This window comes from Colius striatus, chromosome 3 (genome assembly GCF_028858725.1).
Source record: "Colius striatus isolate bColStr4 chromosome 3, bColStr4.1.hap1, whole genome shotgun sequence".
Lineage (NCBI taxonomy): Eukaryota > Metazoa > Chordata > Aves > Coliiformes > Coliidae > Colius > Colius striatus.
In genome coordinates this window covers 2,991,203-3,010,582 of record NC_084761.1, presented here as the reverse complement: position 1 = coordinate 3,010,582, position 19,380 = coordinate 2,991,203, and the positions used below count along the sequence as shown (strand labels likewise).

The following is a 19,380-nucleotide window of genomic DNA, read 5'->3' as shown; positions in this document are numbered from 1 at the left end:
AACTAGGTTTCTGTGAGGGCAGCAGCTGTGCCACTGCCTGAATTCTGCTTGGGACAAGGATCCTCTAGGCAAGCATCCTGAGTGACACCAGCCTTGGTACTATGCATTTGGGTCCAACCACTCTCTGTATAGCTGAATTGTGTCCTTGCAAGACGGCAGCAAGAAGCCTGAGCTGAGAGCTCTTGGGCACTTCTGCACTCACCTAATCACCACTGCAGTCACAACACAACAAACACTGCTCAGAGCCCGGCACCAAAACAGCTGAGGGATCCCAGCCAGTGAGACTGGAGAGATGGGAGTGTGCCAAAGTGTACCTGAGACCTTAGAAGTGTCTGAGCACGGAGCCCAGACGTGCTGAGGCAGAACTGAGCCCGCAGAGAGGTGAAAGCTGCCCAAGGGGTTCAAGATGCCGCACAGGAGAACTCCTGATGGTCCTGACCCTGTGGCAGGTGACTCACCTTTTGCATGCCCAGCTGGCAGGGGCCGACGTAGAGAGGAGGAGGCGTCTCTGTGCTCGTTAGAGAAATGTTGTCCTGACTGGGCAAGTCCATTTCCCGGATGACCTGAGGTTTGAGCTTCCCATAGCGCAGGCTGCAGTGGCGGAGGCTCTTCCTCTGCCATTTCTGGGTCGCGTCGCTGTCTTTGCTCACCCCAAACCAGTCTGCTGTGCCTCTGAAAGATGCCAGAGGACAAGTGCAAAGAAGCATTATGTTGGCTTGGACCATGCATGTGAAAAGACAAAACCATAACCCCCTGTGGCGGTCACTTCCAGCCCACCCCAGATCAAAGGCAGGCAGGGCTCTTCCCCACCAGCCTCTCGCAGCCTGTCCTCGGCTGGTTTTGAGCATCCTGACAGATGGTGGTCAGAACAAGTTCAACCACCAACAGCATTCTGTCTCTTCAGACAGAAGAAAAATGACAGGAGAGATCCACTGTGTGTAAAGTTTGTTCTGAGTTTTCTAAAATGAAAGAAAAGGACACAGAAGAGACATTGAGATGAGAACTTGGTGAATTGCTTTCTTCGCTTTGAAAAGCATTTCTCGAGCACACTTACCGTCCCCACTGTGGGATTGTACTGCTTCATGGCTCTTAGAGCCTCTCCCAAGAGCCAGCAGAATCCACTGTTCTCTCCCAGCCTCCCCCCACACTCCCAGGATATCCCCAGCCTCTCCCTCTCACACTGCAGGATTTCTATCCTCCTCCAAGGCAACACGAATGGCCAGCGCTTGCTGTGGTCCTGATCTCTGCCTAAGGCAGACACACACAGCTCTAAGCTGCTGCTGCAGAAGTAGGAGCACAAGGTTGCAGCCAAGAGGTCGGTTTGCTGCCAAGTGGCTGCTGTCACAGAAGAGCAGTGGATCAGGAGCAAAATCCCAAGGAAGGTGGAAGAGGGCTTGGGATAAGTCAGATTAACAACCTGCTTCGAACACTGTGGGACAGCTGGTACTCTAAACCTACAAGGATGATGGCAGCCCTGCCAAGCCTTTCCCACTGTGGGTAATCCCTCCTCAGGAGATGACAAGCTGTGTCAGCCTGCAGTTGTCTGGCTCAGGTGTTGAAACCTAAAAGTGCTTCCAAGCCAAACATGAAACTCTGGCCTCAGCCCCCCTGCTCAGGGATGGGATTTCCAGCTGCTGAGAAGAAAGACCTCACAGATGACAAAGGGAGGATTAAAACATCCACTGGAGTAGAAGCTGGGTTAAATCTAGAATTAGGTCACACAGGGGAAGCAAGTCAGTGCACTAGACAGGAAACTAGTCCTGTGTTTTGCACCCTAGTGAGCAAAAAACCATCAGCCAACAGGTGAAGGTGTTCTGCCAGCATGCAGAGAAGTGACTCTGAAACCCACACCCTTTCCATCTAAAACCAACAGATCCAAACACCACACGCTGCCCTCAGCCTTCCCCAATCTCCCCTTGATCCAGAACAGACCCTTCAGCAGATGTGAGGTCATGTGAGCCATTGCTAAACCTCACCTGACCTCACTGACCCAAATGTCTCCAAAGGCCTCCAGCAAGTCAGCGGGGACCAGACCTCAGAGACACGGCTCCGTGCGCTGCTCTGCTCCCACAGAGCCACAGCTCATCCCTGCAACCGTCACCCAGCCTCACAGACCCAAAGCACTGAGCCTGACAGACCCAGACCAGGCCTTACAGCACAGAGATAATGCTCTGGCCATGCAGATGTACAGGCACAACACACTATGAAACACTCTTACAACTCAGAGGGCTTCTCATAGGCTTCTGTGACCTGTATTTCAAAGTGACTTTGGGGGACAAGCCTGCACGTGGGGTCACTCCTCAAAGGGAGATAACCGAGGGCTGTTTGTGCCCATATGAACCTGCTGATGAATGGCCCATTGGGCCAAGAGCAGCACCTCTAAAACTGTGCTCCTGGAAGGGATGTTTGCACTGAGAGTCATTCACCAGCTGCCAGAGATCACTACTGGGCTGGGGCAAAGAGCTGTCTGCTCTCTGCTCGCTGTCAAGGTAACACAGGAGAGCTGATTACAGAGTGTAGTGAATCTGGAGCACCCTGGGAAGATGCTGAACACCCCTGTCCAGCTGGAGAGACCCACCACAGCCTCCAGACTCCCTGCAGCGCTGTAACAAACAACGCTGAGGGTCAGCTCTTGCTCTAGTGTACTGAACTACCCAGCCCTGAAAGCCCAAGGTCAAAGGTGGCCACAATGGCAAAGTGGCATCTGGCCAAGGGAAGGAGTGAGGAAGGTAGGACAGGAATGGACTCCTGAGCATTAGGGTCCAGTCCCTGCTACACAAAGTCACATTGTCTGTCTGATATGACAGATTACTGAGCTCCAGTCTCAGGGCAGTGGTGGATGGGACACTGTGCCCTGGACTCCTGGAGTGGCTCATCTCCTTGGTGCCAAGGAAACGAAGGCATCCACCTCAAAAAGAAGACAGTCACTTGGGTTAGAAAAAGCCATGATGACAACAAGGAAGGAGTGGATGCTCTGTTCCGTTCACCAGCTTCTGAGCCCTGTCTGGACCAACATGACTGATATCTGTTTGGTGCTGCTTCCTCTTCTTCTCCTTCTGCCCCAAGGAGGCTTTGGGGCCAACATACGCACAGGCCACATGTTGCACTGGTGCTGGCAAAAGCAGGCTGTGCCGTGGCTGCCCTGGCTACTCCAGCCACAGTGAACACCAGGAGGTTGACAGCTTGTTAGGAAAGGCAGGAGGGAGTGAGGCTGGTGGGTGGACAGCTTGTTAGTCCATGCTACTTACTGACAGCTGCCTACACATTTAGTAGGAGTGACAACTGGTTTTTGTTAGAAGCGCACATGAACTCTCTCACTCCTGTTTGTTTGGAGGCCTCCTGGGAATGCAACGTGGTCCCAGCACCAGCCAGAATCTGTGCAGTTGACAGCAGCCCTTGCACACACATGCAGGGGTGGGTTTCACACTCAGTGCTACCAGTACCTGAAAAAGGATCGGGGCAGAGACTGTCGCTTTCTCAGGGAGCTCCTGCCCACCCGGTGCCCGTGAGCAGGCAGGGTCTGACTCCTCTGAAACCGTACCTGTCTGCTGCAAAGAAAAGAGAGCTGAAGGGAAGGAGCCTGCAGGGCTGTGGAGGGAAGCTGCATCCAACACCTCCTCATCTCCTTCCACAACCCCAACAGCAGCAGTTGTACCCCACTGCTCATGACAGTGGCCTCCAGCTGAGAGCGTGACCAAAGAGGCTGGTGAATCCTTTTGGTGCATCTGCACCTCTGATGTATGTCTCTCACTGCTCTTGAAGATGTCAGGGATACTGCAATCCCCCTCAACGCCCAGCCAGACCTCTGTGATCTGCCACTTTCTGCCCACACAGCCAGCTACAGCTCCCACTAGCTGCCTTTGGACACCAGAACGTGAAAACATTCAGGTGTCAGCAGGCTGAGACATGACCTGCTTAAACAGAACTGTTTGATGCCACTGCAAGTGCTATGGGTCCATTCTGGGTGAGCCTGGCAGGATCTTGCCTGGTGCACGAGTCTATCTGTGCCACATCTGCCTGGCACAGGTATCTCAGACACCCTGGGAGACTGCAAGTAGTATTAGATGCCCATACTCAGGCACGTGAATCACTCCTAGGCCTTGTTCTGGACCACACAAGCTTGACCTTAGGCTCACATGTGATCTGTGTCCTCCAAGCCCCATGGAACAGGATGGTGTGGAGTCTTGCTGTCAGAACAGTTTCACAGCCTGTGCATCTTGAGGGCTGTGTTAAGCAGAAAGCCTGTCAGTCAGCCTCACAAAACTAACCCTCAAGACACCTTTATGGATGGATGCATGGTCTGCACTTCTCCATTGCATTCCTAGCTCTGCTAAATGGAGCAGAGGTTTTTAGGCCTTTCCTTGGTCCTTTCCAATTCCCTGTCCTTGTCTCTGATCTGCTTATTTCATGCTTTTATTTGATGTCACACATGCACCTTCTGCAGTTCTGCCCCTTGGAAAGTCCTTTCCACCACTGCACTTGTTCTCCTACCCACATCCCACAGAGAAGATGCCCACAAGCTGTGAGTCCTCCAAGAGGAAAAGATTTGGCCACAATAGCCTGCCATGAGACAATTCAGCACTGCAAAACAGCATTGAATCCCCCACACACACACTCTGAGCAAACCTCCCAAACCATTTATGCACCTCCAGGCCAACCCCTGTGGGACCACATGAACTCCCAGGGTACAAAGTGCTTACATAGACCATTAAAGCACAGGCAGGGACAGAGCCACCAACCTGAGCCCTGGCACTTCCACTATGGCCTGGGCAGGCAAGAGGAGAGCATGTCCCAGGATACTCCCTCATCCTTGACATGCTCTTGCCTACGGCAGGGAGCATGACAGGAGCACGGAGGTGAGGGAAGAAACGGTCCAGGTGTTCAAGGACAGCCTGAGGCAGGCCCAGAAGCTGCACACAGCCCTGAAGAGAGCATATAGCCCTCCCAACCTCACAAGAAGCAGGATCACAGATAGCTGCTGCAGGACAGCTTCACCACCAAGGCAGCTGGAGAACGTCTGAGGCAAAGGGAAACAGTGTGTGGGAGGTCAGTCTCTCCCAGAGCTGGAAAGTTGCTCCTTCATGAGTGGGCGAAGCCTGGCTGGCTCTGAGTGCCCCTGACCTGTGGGGCTCCAGGGATGCTCCTGGGATCCAGGCAGTCCTGACACTGCCAGGGATGCAGGCCAGGCATCTCAGGAGAGCAGCTGGAAGAGACACTCCTTTTGGGACAAAGTGGGATAAAAGCCTTTGCCATGGGGAGGGAAGGAGCATCCAGCTGTGTGGCCATGTCTCAGAAAACCCTAGGTTGTGGAGATAAATGATAACCCTCTGTGCAGGCATGGAGGTCAGAGCAGAGCAGCCTCTCCCTGCTCTCACCACCCCCATAGCCACCTCAAGGACCTGTCCATGAGACAGTGCTTAGGAGCCAAGCTGCTGAGAGCCCTGGACTGCTCAGGATGGGCTTCTGCCTCCACAAAGAAGCGCCAAACGGACAGTAACTCCACAACAGACTGCAGGAGCCACTAAAGCAGGTTCCAGGAAGGCAGTGTCTCACCTCTTGATGGTCTGGGTGATTGAGGTCTGTCGTTGTAGCACGGGTCTCCTGGGCTCGTGGGGCAGGGAGGGCACGCGGCTGTTGTCGGCCGGCATGCTGACGCTGCGCAGGAAGGTCTGACGCCTCGGCGCCTGCAGACAGAGGCAAGCACCACTTGCAGCGTGAGGCTCCTCACACTGCACCCCTCAGGCTCCTCACACTGCACCATCCAGGCTCCTCACACTGCAACACTCACACTGCAGCACTCACTCAGGCTCCTCACACTGCACCCCTCACTCAGGCTCCTCACACTGCACCCCTCACTCAGGCTCCTCACACTGCAACACTCACACTGCAGCACTCACTCAGGCTCCTCACGCTGCACCCCTCACTCAGGCTCCTCACGCTGCTCCCCTCACTCAGGCTCCTCACGCTGCTCCCCTCACTCAGGCTCCTCACGCTGCTCCCCTCACTCAGGCTCCTCACGCTGCTCCCCTCACTCAGGCTCCTCACGCTGCTCCCCTCACTCAGGCTCCTCACGCTGCACCCCTCACTCAGGCTCCTCACACTGCACCCCTCACTCAGGCTCCTCACACTGCACCCCTCACTGCTCCCCTCACTCAGGCTCCTCACGCTGCTCCCCTCACTCAGGCTCCTCACGCTGCACCCCTCACTCAGGCTCCTCACACTGCACCCCTCACTGCTCCCCTCACTCAGGCTCCTCACACTGCTCCCCTCACTCAGGCTCCTCACACTGCACCACCCAGGACACTCAGCTTGTGAAATATTTTAAGTTAGCAATTCAACAGGCTCCTGACACTGAGTGCAAGCTGGGTGTATGCAGTTGGGAAGCAAAAATCAGGCTAATGAGGCCTGTGCTCATGTTAGCCAGGAGTGGCTCTGCAGAACAGAGCATTTGGCATCAAGGACAGCAGCTGTATGTGCAGTGGGTCTCAATCCAGACTCCCTCTAGCCTGGCCCATGGACTGATGGCCATTTGTACTACAACATATCCTCCTGTCTTTTTTTTTGAGCCAGAAAGAACCCAAATCACACACTCCTAGACCACTCCACAAGGTGAAGAGAACCACAGTAAGTGAGATTTGCTTCGTAAGTGACTGTAGGTCTGCATCAAAAGCTGTGGGTGAGTCTGTGCTGAGGCTGCTGCCTGGTGCAGGCTGAGCAAGCTGGGAAAGCCACACTGCCTTTGTTCACAATCAGGTCTGAAAGCTCCTGGCATTTCTTGGCTTAGAGTCACCTACCAAATATGATAACTCACCAGACTGTTCTCAGCTCATACAACTGCAACCCCAGGGCTGCTCTGGATTAATTTTTCATCAGCTTGGCAGAGACATCATCTCCCATTTGAAAAGGCAGGCTGAGCAGACTGTCCCTCTGGCAAGTGAAGCTCTGATCGAGTGTTTCTCTCATCAGACACTGTCTCTGCCTCAAGACTTTGCTACTCCAGCCCCTCTAGCCCAGAAAGATAATTTTCACTGATCTTAACATTGTTATGTTTTATGTGAAAACAACACTTAAGGTTATAAGCCAAAGGAGCCTACTATGCACTCTTATCCTGACAGCCTGTGCTGTGCTCACTGGACCTCCAGAGAACATCACCTCCACCAGCTTCCATCCTAAGTACAGTGTCTATTCAGAAGGTGCTCAAATGGATTTAGAGGTTTCAGGTAAAAGAACACCCATCAAAGCCTTAAGTTATTTGGAAGGTTTCAGCCTGCACTGTTAAACCCTGCACTCTACTTCTGTTCCCTGCAGACTGAACCCCAATTGCTTTCCTCCCATGGGAAGACCAGGACCAAGATTTCTCTGTAACACAACTGAAGTGCATTTCAGTCTCTGGATCAATGAATGGCAAAGGAGCCAGTCTTTGCCACGAATGATCCCTCTTAAGCTCACCCCCAGCTCCCCTCCAGGAAAGCTGTGTAACCCTCCATTTCTCTGATGGCTAAGCAGTTCCTTCACATAAGCACCTGTACATCAGAGTTGTTGCCACCTTGTAGCAGGAACTCCTGTTATTTATTCTATTCCCTGCACAAACATGGGTGTTTTAGTCTCATACACTGCACAGTTCCTATTGCCCTACCACCCCATCTCTACCACTCTTCAATGTTACTTATTTCTCATCCCACATCATCTTATGTTCCTCATGCTGGTAACAGCTTTGTGTTGCCAGTAACTGTTCTTTCTCTGCCGTTACTGACAAGAGCCTGGCATTATCTTGGCAATTCATAAGTCAGATTCATTCTCTGCTCATTTCACCACGAGCTCCAGCACTTCCAGGCCCTCATGTCTGCCTAGGAGCCCTCCACTCTTCCAGTCCCCTTAAGAAATGCTTGCTTGAATCCCTCACTCCCACATCCCCCAGCCAGGACACTCCTCACAACCCCCACATCCAAACAGTCACTGAGCACACTGGCCACCCACCCTCACCTCTCCCACATCTCCTTCAAGGGGGAGTTAATTACTGATCATAAATTCACCCAATGGCTCTGCCCCTTCTCACGTGGACCCATGACCTGCCATCACACACTGCCATTGTCTCAGCCAGGACTGCTGGAGGCCACAAGCGGGGCTCTGCACATCCCCTCCACAGCTGTGCAGACCCCCTCTCCTGCTCCCAGCCTCTGTACCTGCACAGGCTGGGGCTCTTCTGGCACCGACATGGGCGCCGGCACCGGGATGTCCAGTTTTAACCATGGCGGCTTCTTCCGCTGTAAACTGCTGGTGCTGTCGTGTCGAGCCTCCGACATCGTCCCGCCTTTGTCCTCAGGCCTAGAGGAGGGGAGAAACCACAGTCAGGAGAGGGCTGGGCTCACCCCTGACACAGCACAGGGCTGAGCACAACCCCCTCCTCCAGGCTGGGACTGATGGACTCAAGCCTCACGTTGGATGAGTTCCGAAGAGCTTGTGTCCACGCTGCTCGGGCAGGAGCAGCCAAGACAGAGGACACGGGGCGTTTCCAGGGCCCTGAGCCACATGCCACACACTGCAGTCACAAGTTCGAGAGTCACCTCCCACCGAGACTTTAGCTGAGACTTCTGTGAGATCCAGACTCCTCAAGAAACAGTCATGAATGAAATCTTAATGAGATGTGGATCCATGCCAGGCAGCTGAGTAACTGCAGTACCAGAAGCCACTGACCTCCCTCTAAAAACAGCCTGTAACTCACCCAGGCACCCTTGTCCACCCAAAACAAAGCACCACACTTTCCTACCTACTACTTAGCAATCAGCAAGTGGCCATTTCTCACTGCTGGTTCTAAACTCTTTTAAATGTAGTCACTTGCTAGAAACACAAGACAGTGCAGAGAGTAACACAAGTACAGCAGGAACATTAGAGAACTGGCACTAATCCTGAACTGAGTGGTTTTCATACATAAATCATAATGATATGGTACTTAAATAAAACCCACTGTGTTACCAGAACACCAAAGTAACCAGAGTGACTCCCTGTCATCTTGCCCACTCTACTAAACTGCAACTTTCTCCTCCTGTTTAGGTTGGGACAGGGACCATGAGACCTACTGCACCTGCTTTGCTGTGCATGCTCATAGGAGGGAGACCAGCTCCATAACTACCTTCCAACCTAAGTCATCTACAAGCATCTATTTCTTTCTCTCCCAGCACTCAAGCAACCACAAGCTAGCAGTGGGAAACACATGTGCTGAATGGGACAACAGATTCAGCTCCATCCCAGCACTGTCTTTGCATTGCCCTAAGCCATAGGTCCCCATAGTGAGTCCCAGCATCTTTCCCACTGTGGTGGACAGATGGAATAAGCATGCAAGTGAACTTTGCAGGCACACATGGTTTCAAAAGGAGTAGGAGAAAAACACTCTGGATTAAAGCTCAAGGCTCTTACAATGTTAAAACATGGTCAGTTTGTCTTAAATGCACAAGGAGTTTAATATGCAAAGAATTCTTCCTTGAGAGTGGCCAAGTCCTAGGACAGGACCAGAGTATCTCCATCCTTAGAGATGTTTGGCACTCAAATAAACAAGGCCCTGAGCAACCTGAATTATCAGTGACTGAGCAACCTGCAGAAGCCCCTCCCAACCTAAATTGGGCATTGATCCTCTGAAACATGTGCTGCCTTTCATGACACTTCCACGTATTCCCACAGCCCACTGCAGCTGCTCTGGAAAGGGAGCTGCAGAAACGCTGAGGCTCACCATTGCAAAAGACACATGGGGGGGAAGGTGAAAGAGGTCAACAAAAGGGAGTAAGGGATGATCTCCATTGGGTTAGGAGAAGAGAATCTCATCTAAAAGGAGCCAAAGACCAGCTGCCAGCTCAGTCACGCAAGCCGGGCTGGCTGCCAGGAGCGCCGCGCTCAGCTGAGCCGGAACGACCGAAAGGGAGGACTCGGCTGGAAGTGGATGAAGGTTGAGTTTCACCAAATACCACAGGCCCCCAAAAGTCTGGGAATTCATCATCTAGCCTGTACAGACATGCCCTTCGTACTTGCACCACAGCTCTGCCTGCACAGAGGGACACGATTCCTTCCTTCCCCCCGCCCTGAGCCGCGGGGGTGACTAAATGCGTCTGTTCCAACTTCCTACAAGATGAGCAGAGGGGGAGTGTGAGGGGAACTCCCACTGCACTTGCTAAGGGTAAATGCTGCTATGAGGCAGCTTTCAGCCTTGCATGCAAAACAGGCAAACTTATCTTCATGGTGAGGTGAGAAAGCAAAGCAGAGTTCTCATACAAACTCCATGGATGCAATGCAAAGAGCTCCAGCATCTACCCACGAACGTCAGGGCTTCCTGAGATGCTCTAATCCCAGACCTGCCAGGAAGGTCTGAGCCACCACTCTGGCATGGCCAAACACAGCCTGCCTACATCACACACATCCCTCACAACAACTCCCCAAACCTCCTTTCTGTGCCTTCAAGAGTGAAACCAGAGCCTCTGATTCAGCAACTCTTGTTTCCAGCCTCTCTTCAACGAGCAGACATCACTCAACTTCCTTCCTGTGCACCTACAGAGCTGCCTTTGGCAGGCAGGTGCTTTAGGTCACAACAACACTGCAGTCCATGAAAGACTGCCCAATGAACTCTGTTTTCAGTCTTCCTTTCTAAATTGCCATGGACAGGGATGTCCATGTGTCCATCACACTGGACATGGCTTCATGGTGACCCTCCCAGACCAGTGCAGACACACCACAGGCAAAGGAGAGGACATGGCTTCGTGGTGACCCTCCCAGACCAGTGCAGACACACCACAGGCAAAGGAGAGGACATGGCTTCGTGGTGACCCTCCCAGACCAGTGCACACACACCACATGCAAAGGAGAGGACATGGCTTCATGGTGACCCTCCCAGACCAGTGCACACACACCACATGCAAAGGAGAGGACATGGCTTCATGGTGACCCTCCCAGGCCAGTGCACACACACCACATGCAAAGGAGAGGACATGGCTTCATGGTGACCCTCCCAGGCCAGTGCACACACACCACATGCAAAGGAGAGGACATGGCTTCATGGTGACCCTCTCAGGCCAGTGCACACACACCACATGCAAAGGAGAGGACATGGCTTCATGGTGACCCTCCCAGACCAGTGCACACACACCACATGCAAAGGAGAGGACATGGCTTCATGGTGACCCTCCCAGGCCAGTGCACACACACCACATGCAAAGGAGAGGACATGGCTTCATGGTGACCCTCCCAGGCCAGTGCACACACACCACAGGCAAAGGAGAGGACATGGCTTCGTGGTGACCCTCCCAGGCCAGCGCACACACACCACATGCAAAGGAGAGGACATGGCTTCATGGTGACCCTCCCAGGCCAGTGCACACACACCACATGCAAAGGAGAGGACAGGGCCTGCACACACATGGAGTCAAGCCTGGCGCTTTATGATTATCCCAAGTTGACTCAACTTTGTACTTTAGGCAAGATGCTCTCCAGAGGAAATTCAGGTAGCTGACACAGCAATGGACTGCTTTCTCCCTGCTTCAGCAGTTCAAGAGTTCTTTAAATAGCAAAGCATCCAAATGGATTCATAATAACTGTGTGAGTGCACTCGGTATTTAAAAGCCAGGTGAGTTTCAGGCTCACTGCAGACTACTTAACTCAGAAGCAGCAAATTCTTCTACCAGTTTGACCTTTTTTTACTTACTAAAATGTTCATTTCTCAATAAAAGAGCACAGGGAAGGCAGAGCTGTTCAGTATTCTCAACTACACAGCTGCCTTTGGAACAGCAAAGAATAAAGCCCACAAACACAATGAAGAGGAAAGTTGCAGGAGGTTGCTGGAGGTCTCCAGGAGGTTAATGGTGAGACTGGATGTGGATCCAGCTATATAGACACATGGACTAGCTGTACACAGATGTATAGCAGTGTACACAGATGTACTGTTGGATGGCTGAACACCATCTTTGCAAGGCAGGTAACACCCCTTACTACTCCTGGCCCTCTCTCCAAGTGCTGCAGTCATCAATTCCTGCCTCAGCACTGCCCTAAAAGCACGTGCTGAGTTTCACACCAACTCCTTGATTATTTTTAGGGGTTAATGTTTCAGGATATAGTGGCCACGTATCTGATTGAGCAAATGGTCCTTTTCAAAGTGATTGCATTGGCACCTGTTTCATTTGAATGCTCCACATCCTCAGTCCCTTTTTCTCAGCGTTCTCAAGAGGTCACCAATGACAGCAGAATAGGAACACACACAGCACAGCATCCAAGGTCAGGCCAAGTGTCCATCTAAAGCCAGCATCTCGTTTCCAACAGAGGATGGCTGGCAATGGATACAGAGTATACAGGGTCACTCCACAGGCTTTATCACCCAGCATGGAGTCATGGCATGTGCTATGAATAACTCCGAGGCTTCTTGTGCCAGGGATGTCTTTGCATGTAATGGTTCTGGGTCTGTCTCTAGATCCATGCAATGATCTTGCTTCCAGAATGTATCTAACTCATTTTTTAACCCAGGCAAACTTTCAGCATTCATAACTGCATGTGACAAAATGCTCTCCAGTTGCAACACGTGCTGTGTGACGAGTCATCTCCTTCACTTAGTCTCTAAACCTGACATTTTCTGAGTTTGCTTGATGCCCCACAGTTCTTGGGCTAGAAGATTGAACAGCTCTTCCCTGTCCTCTTTCTCCATCTCAATCCTGACTCTACAGGTCTCTTTCATGCCTTCCTCCCAGCCTCTCTTCCCACAATCACAGCAGGATCCACATCTGGCTGCTCAGTCCTCGGACAGGAGCTGTTCCAGACCTCTCACCTGTACCTGTGGTTTATAGCATCTTCCAAAGTCCAGAAAATGCTTCACCAACCTAGACATCAGCTAAATATCTTCATCCTGGCTGGGTGGAAGTGTTCATACCGTCAAGCTTTTGTGAACTGCCATCAAGGCTTGAAACTCAACTTTTCAAACCATCTGGTCAAAGATTCCAACAAGTGGCAACAAGAGAGAAGTCTCCACTATCACCAAACCACCTAAGAGACGTGGGAGGCATGGGTAAGGAGGCTACCTGAAGAGAATGGGAAGAGATGGAATGGCTTGCTAGCTGCTTGGATTTCCCAGTCATAGAATCACAGAATTGTTTGGGTTAGAAAAGACTTTGAAGATCTTTAAGTCCCAGCCCTCCCCTCACCCTGTCAAGCCCACCACTACCCCACAGCCCTCAGTACCTCAGCTCCTTGCCTTTGGGATCCCTCCAGGGATGGGGAATCCACCACCTCCTGGTGCTACCACTTGCACTGCTCAGTGAGCTCAGAAGCTGCTCCCTCAGAATTGGAACTCTGGAAACACAAACTCTCCTCCAGCACACAGGCTGAACACACAGCATGTGCAAACCCAGCTTCATCCCACTGATCAGCTGCATGTACAACTGTGGCAAGCAGCACAAAAAAACCCCGATCAGTAGAGTCCACTTCAATTAAAAGAAATAGACAAAAGGAAAAACTTGTGTATTGCAGATCCTCTGGGAAAGTCATCTCCAAAAGCTCCACACCAAAGCAAGGGAAAGCTGTGTTGTGGGTCAGGCTGAGAAAGAGGGGGAACACGTTAAATTCCAAAGTTGGCATGTGAACAAGAAAAGCTGCTTAGTGAAATCCACTGACCCAAACAGAGAAGGAAAAGCCTTGTATGCCTGAGCATGCTGCTAAAACTGACAGGCATATCAAATACATTCAGAGACTGGCACAACCATTTCAAAGGCACAACACCCTTCCATTGAAACAGACACCTGAAGTTACCCCCAGGTTCAGTTTGCTTCCAAATTTCACCAGCATTCTCATTTAAAACAAAGCTGTTCTGCCCTAAAAGTATTCCAAACAACAAACCCCAACCAAAACAAATCCACCCTCACTCAACACCTACCACACAAACACAGCTCATCTGCTTTTTCCACCACCACAGCTCCCCTCCAGCCCAGCGTGTTCTTACAGACACCCCCAGGAGGTAACAGACACCGGGGTTATTCTGCTGCCATCCCATCACTGTGTCCCATGGGCAGCCTCCAGATGGTTTCCTCCCTTCTTCACACCCCCATCATTGCAACAGCTGTACTTGCAGTGCCTGCTAGGTAAGTGTCCCAGGCCAGTCCCACGTACCTGAAGGGATCTGCCCATGCAGCTATTCCAGTTGCAGCACATCAGCGGGCAAAGAAACCAGGATGCTAAATGTGTTCTCCAGACAGGAGCCAGTGGAGACAGCGGGTTGCTGGCCGTGCCTCTGCTTCCAAGAGGATTTCTGCTGGCACAGCAGGGAAAGGACAGGAAGTCCAAGGAGAAGAGGAGCAGCAGAGTTTCAGCCTCGTGGCTGCCAATAAAACGATCCAGCATGGATCAGACCCAACAAGTTACAAATGGTATTTCAAATACCGGGCACGAGTCAGACCTTTCCAACAAGCCAGACAGAGGGGCTGAGGGCAGGCAGGGACAGGGATGGTGGAACTGTCCTGAGACCCTGCACTCTCAGGGAAAGCTGTGGAGGGCACAGCAACAGCCCAGGTTTGTCTGAGCCCACCACCATGTCCACCCTAAGAAACTCCCTTGGAAATGAAAGCACCAGTACTTGCCCTGGCAGAGCCACTGTGCAGGGCTCTCTCCTGCTTCCTCAACCCTTGCTGCCAAGCTGGGAGGAGATGCCATAAGGCTTTGCAGACCCAGAGGCTGCCAAGCAGACGCTGGGATCTGAGCAATGCAAGCACCTCTGAGCACATCCCTGGCACAGGGAGCTGGCAGGACTACCATTCCCACACACTATCCACCGTCCCTCTCGCTGCCCTCTGCCACACACAAGCTCTGCTTGTGTGCTGATAGACTGACACTGCCTACAACAGCCTGCATTAAATCACACAGGCAACAGTTGCCCAAGGCCTTTCTCTTTTGCCTATGAGCAAACCAACCTGACAGCTAGCTGCTGCCAAAGTCTTGCCTTACTTCAGTGAGCCACTTCAAGGTGTTTTACCAGCACAAAACCAACCTCACTAAATTATTTCCTCTTGATCTGGCGTCCTGAAGAGGCTCAGACAACTTCAGATCAGCTCTGTGCAACCTGAGAGAGGAAGAGTAGGACCAGCCTAGTCCAGCAATAGCTCAGCACAACAGCTGAAACATCAAACTGCACATCTTGGTCCCCTGTCTATGTGAAACAGTACTCTCCCAATCCCCAGGCCAGCAGATCGGTGCTTGGGGAACTGCACTTGCCCCCACCAACACACACACAGCACACTGAGCCCCTGCTCTCTCCTCTGCAGAGGGACCAGGCAGGAAGACTGGGGAACAATCAACCACTTATTAAAAGACACAGCTTTGCTGCAGGCCAGTGTGGCACATTGAAAAGGTCTGACCCTACCCAAACTGTGTCTTAAAGTTTAAGTCAAAGCAGAACATAGAAGAAACAAATCTGGGCTAGCAAAAGCCTTTGCAGAGGCTCAGATGGAACAGAAACCTTTGCCTTGCAGAGAATTAAAAGGCACATGGTCTTCCTCCTGTTTAATTGGTTTCTTTTCAACCAGTGCTCCAGAAAAACCTATAATGGGAGCCACACACCTGAGCAGGTGGCCATAAAATCAGCTTGCAAGTAGGTCATAAAAAAGCAGCACATGAGCACCACCACAGAGCTGCACCAGCAGGAACCCACCAAAGTGGCGTGAATGTTATGGGGAAGGTCTTTAACTTCTGTGGCTACCCAAGGCAGTGCTGAGGGATCTCACCATGAACCACTGAATTAGCTGAGAAATACCAGTGGAATCTTCCTGGTTTGGAAGAGATCAGGCAGACCCCTGGAAAGCAAATGGGAAGCTCCATTAGAGAAAAACCCCAAGGGTTTGGACCTGATGCAAGAGGCTCATCAAAGTGCAAAGCTTCAACTGGGACTCACTGAACTTAGAGAAGGTTCAGATATATACAGAGCCAGAAGGTTCTGAACATAGGTAATAAACACATCTGCCAGTGATGTCTGAATATATGTGAGCCAATGCCACAACCAGGAAAGCAGGTTGTGCTTTGAGCAACTGATTATCTTGATTTTCAGCAAACAGATGTAAGTCAAGAGAGAAATCAACCATAACTGAGCTCCTACTGGAATGTCAGCATTAAAAGCTATCAAACCAGCTTCACCTGAGACCTGAAGGGTGTTCAGGTCTGGTGCCCTCATACAGAAAAGAGAGGAAAAACAGAAAGCTCAAAAAACTCTTCTGATTCCCATTGGTTGCCAGATCTGGAGTTGAACTTCTCCAAATATAAGTTAAAAGATGACTCCCAACTGCAACCTGCAAACACTCACACAGGCAACAGACTGATCTTCAAGGTCCTTTTGTTGCAGCAGACTAGAGAATAACAAGAACACAGAAGCCAGTGCTCAAAATTCAAGCTATAAAGATGCTGCTGCCACTTGAAAGAGATGCAAGGCAACAGAAGAAGCAGCAGTGCCCCCCGTGCTGCCCTCCTCATCCTGCTGGCACGAGCATCCCCGCAGCTGTTGGGTGATCCACGCTGGGAACTGACCCACATCAGCTCAAAGAAAACAGTTTGTTCCACCCCAAACTCCTTCCCTGATCCAAGTCACCACATGGCCCCACAAACACTTGTGCCAGCAGAAGGGGAAGAGGCGAGAACAAAAAGAGCAGCTGGAGCCAGATGAGTGGATTGCTTCTCAAGGTAGCAAAGTTTAAGGCAATCAGCCAGAAACTTATGCTTGTAGCACTGTGGGAAGCTAACAGTTATCACCAGGGAGGTAGTGGGTTCTGCACTGAGGCTTAAATAATCTGCAAAGTGTCCTCAGTGCAGCTGTTGAGTGCTGAAGGAATAAAATACCACTGACACCAGAGGCAGAGTGAATTTTTGGTGGGGTTATTAGACAGCAAAACATCCCAACTATCCACAGATTTCTCTAGAGCTGATGGCCAAACCTCACACATGGGCAGCTTCCATGGACAGGTTCCCAAGGGATGAGTGTCCCCAGCTCACCTACAGCCTGTTACACCCACAAAGCAACTGGGTGGAAGGCAGCCAAGTAGAGCAGACTGGGCAGAGGGGCTGCACACTAAGCATGTGTGACCCTGAGGACAGAAGCAAGTTCACAGCACTAGTCAGCACGCCTGCAGCCCAGAGCCCACCCACAATCAGCACCAAACTCCACCTGCCAGAGGAAACCCAATACACAGCCATCTACAGCCTACTCAGATAGCAGCAAGGGGAATGGTCAGAGCATAAAACATAACCAGCAAAGAGGGGGAACAGTGAAAAACCTTCAGGAGCACGTTGGTGTCTTCACCCTGTTTGTGTTTCTCCATGAACACAGCCTGCAGCTTCGTGCAGAGAGCACTGGCCTGGCACCACATGCAACAGCCATATTCCCACCAAGCCACATCCTACTGCTCTGGCCATGGACCCTGGGCTACATCTAGGCATGGACTGATGAGGATGCCTGCCAGTAGCTCCAGAGACAGTATGTCAAGCACAGGGGGAGAGAAGCCAGCACTGAGCAGCATTCTCACTGCTTAGGGAAGCTGGTAGAGTCAGCACTGTCTGGTCCTTGAAGAGAGCTGGCTTCCATTCATTCCCAGGTACCGGGTGGCTGATGCATCTCAGCATGTCTAAGCAGGATACTACTGCTGGCCCAGTGCCACAGTGAATGTAGCCAGAATGGATAACACGTATAATCACTTTAACAACTCAAATATTAACAGTTACAACTATAAACAACTGACTGCCAGCACTGGAAGTGGATCAGGAGCAGGGATCATCTACACAAGCCTTGTTCTTGCACCCTATTCCAAGGGTCAGCAGTGCCTGTGCTGAGCTGGCAGAGCCCATTGCTCTGAGGTCTCCAGCACCTCCAAAGCACAGTTGTCCCATTCTGTCTGGATCTGCATCTTCTTGGGCCACAACAATGCAATGCTACAGGTTTGGGGATGTGTGGCTGGAAAGCTGCCTGAAGAGAAAGGCCCTGGGGGTGTTTATCCACAGCAGCTTAACGTGAGCCAGTAGCATGTCCAGCTGGCCAAGGGCATCCTGGCTGGGATCAGCACTGGTGCAGCAGCAGGAGCAGGGCAGGGATTGTCCCTCTGTGCTGGGCCCTGGGGAGGCTGCAGCTCCAGGGCTGTGCTCAGTGCTGGGCTCCCCACTCACTGCCACAGGGACACTGAGGGGCTGCAGCTGGGGAAGGGGCTGGAGCACAAGGGTGCTGGGGAGGGGCTGAGGGAATGGGGGTGCTGAGCCTGGAGAAGAGGAGGCTGAGGGCAGCCAGTAGCACTCTCTGACACTCCCTGCCAGGAGGCTGCAGGGAGCTGGGGGTCGGGCTCTGCTCCCCAGGCAGCAATGACAGGACAAGAGGCAATGGGCTGCAGCTGCCCCAGGGGAGGCTGAGGCTGGAGCTGAGGCACAACTGTTTCCCTGAGAGGGGTGTCAGCCCCTGTGCCTGTGGAGCTGAGGTTCTGAGGGCCATGGTGGGCTTGGCAGTGTGAGGGGAGGGCTGGGATGTAAAGAGCTTCAAGGACTTTTCCAACCGAAACAGTTCTATGATTCAGCTCCTCATTAACAAATCTACAGGAAAGAGTGATCACAGAAACGATTTCAGCACACATTTAACTCATTGCAACAACTCCATGGAGCTCCACAAGACCTTGTCCCAGAATCCTTTCCATTACTAGTAAAACAGGAGCACTGGAAACCTGTGGCTGATCCCCAAGTCCCACAGACACAGTCACTACCTCAATTCCACAGCAAGGTAAGATTCACAAAAGCACTTTTTTGAGCACAGCCACGATCCCACAGCAGCAAACAAGGCAAACCCAACAAAACCTCAGCACTGCATTTTAACAAAGGTATCGTTTTTTCATTGAAACGTTGCATTTGTAGGGTCTTTTTCTAGCAGCTCCCTTCACCAGGAGTCCTGTAAGGGTTGGGGACACACAGAAAGCTGGGAACACAGCACTGGTTTGACAACACAGCCTCTGGTTGCCTTTGGAATAGCTGCTGCCTGTGCATTTACCTCAAGAGTGATTTTCTTGGTAAAGACTAAAAGCAGCTAGGAATCACTGCTCATTGTGCTAAATAAAAATGCCTCCCTGGCAAATGAAATGAAAACTGCCACAAATGACAACATTTCCTATGGAAAGTTACACAAACCCACAATGAATAACAATCTAAAAAAGATCTTAAGAGGAAATAACAATAACAAGCACTGGAGCCACCAGAAGACAGACTTTATACTCAGGAAGGATGGAAGCTGCAGCATCTGAGCCACTCAGGCCAGTTTTCTTTGTACATTCCCTTGAAACTCGGAGCATCCTCACTCACCATCACACACCTGCTTCCTCCAACGTGACCACAGTTCTGCCCACCCAGATCCAAGGG

At 51.6% G+C, this 19,380-nt stretch overlaps 1 protein-coding gene across 5 annotated transcripts in view; it reads right to left on the bottom strand.

The window, feature by feature from the left end:
* Window positions 1-19,380, bottom strand: part of RHBDF1 (rhomboid 5 homolog 1) — a 40,579-nt gene that overhangs the window by 13,670 nt on the left and 7,529 nt on the right. For all 5 annotated transcript variants that reach the window (XM_061993559.1, XM_061993558.1, XM_061993560.1 and 2 more), the window contains exons 2-4: window positions 8,184-8,325; window positions 5,554-5,684; window positions 459-672 (exon numbers count right to left, since the gene is read on the bottom strand). In XM_061993559.1, the coding sequence (XP_061849543.1) occupies window positions 459-672; window positions 5,554-5,684; window positions 8,184-8,303 (465 nt within the window). In that variant the 5' untranslated portion in view covers window positions 8,304-8,325. The remainder of the gene's footprint in view (window positions 1-458; window positions 673-5,553; window positions 5,685-8,183; window positions 8,326-19,380) is intronic.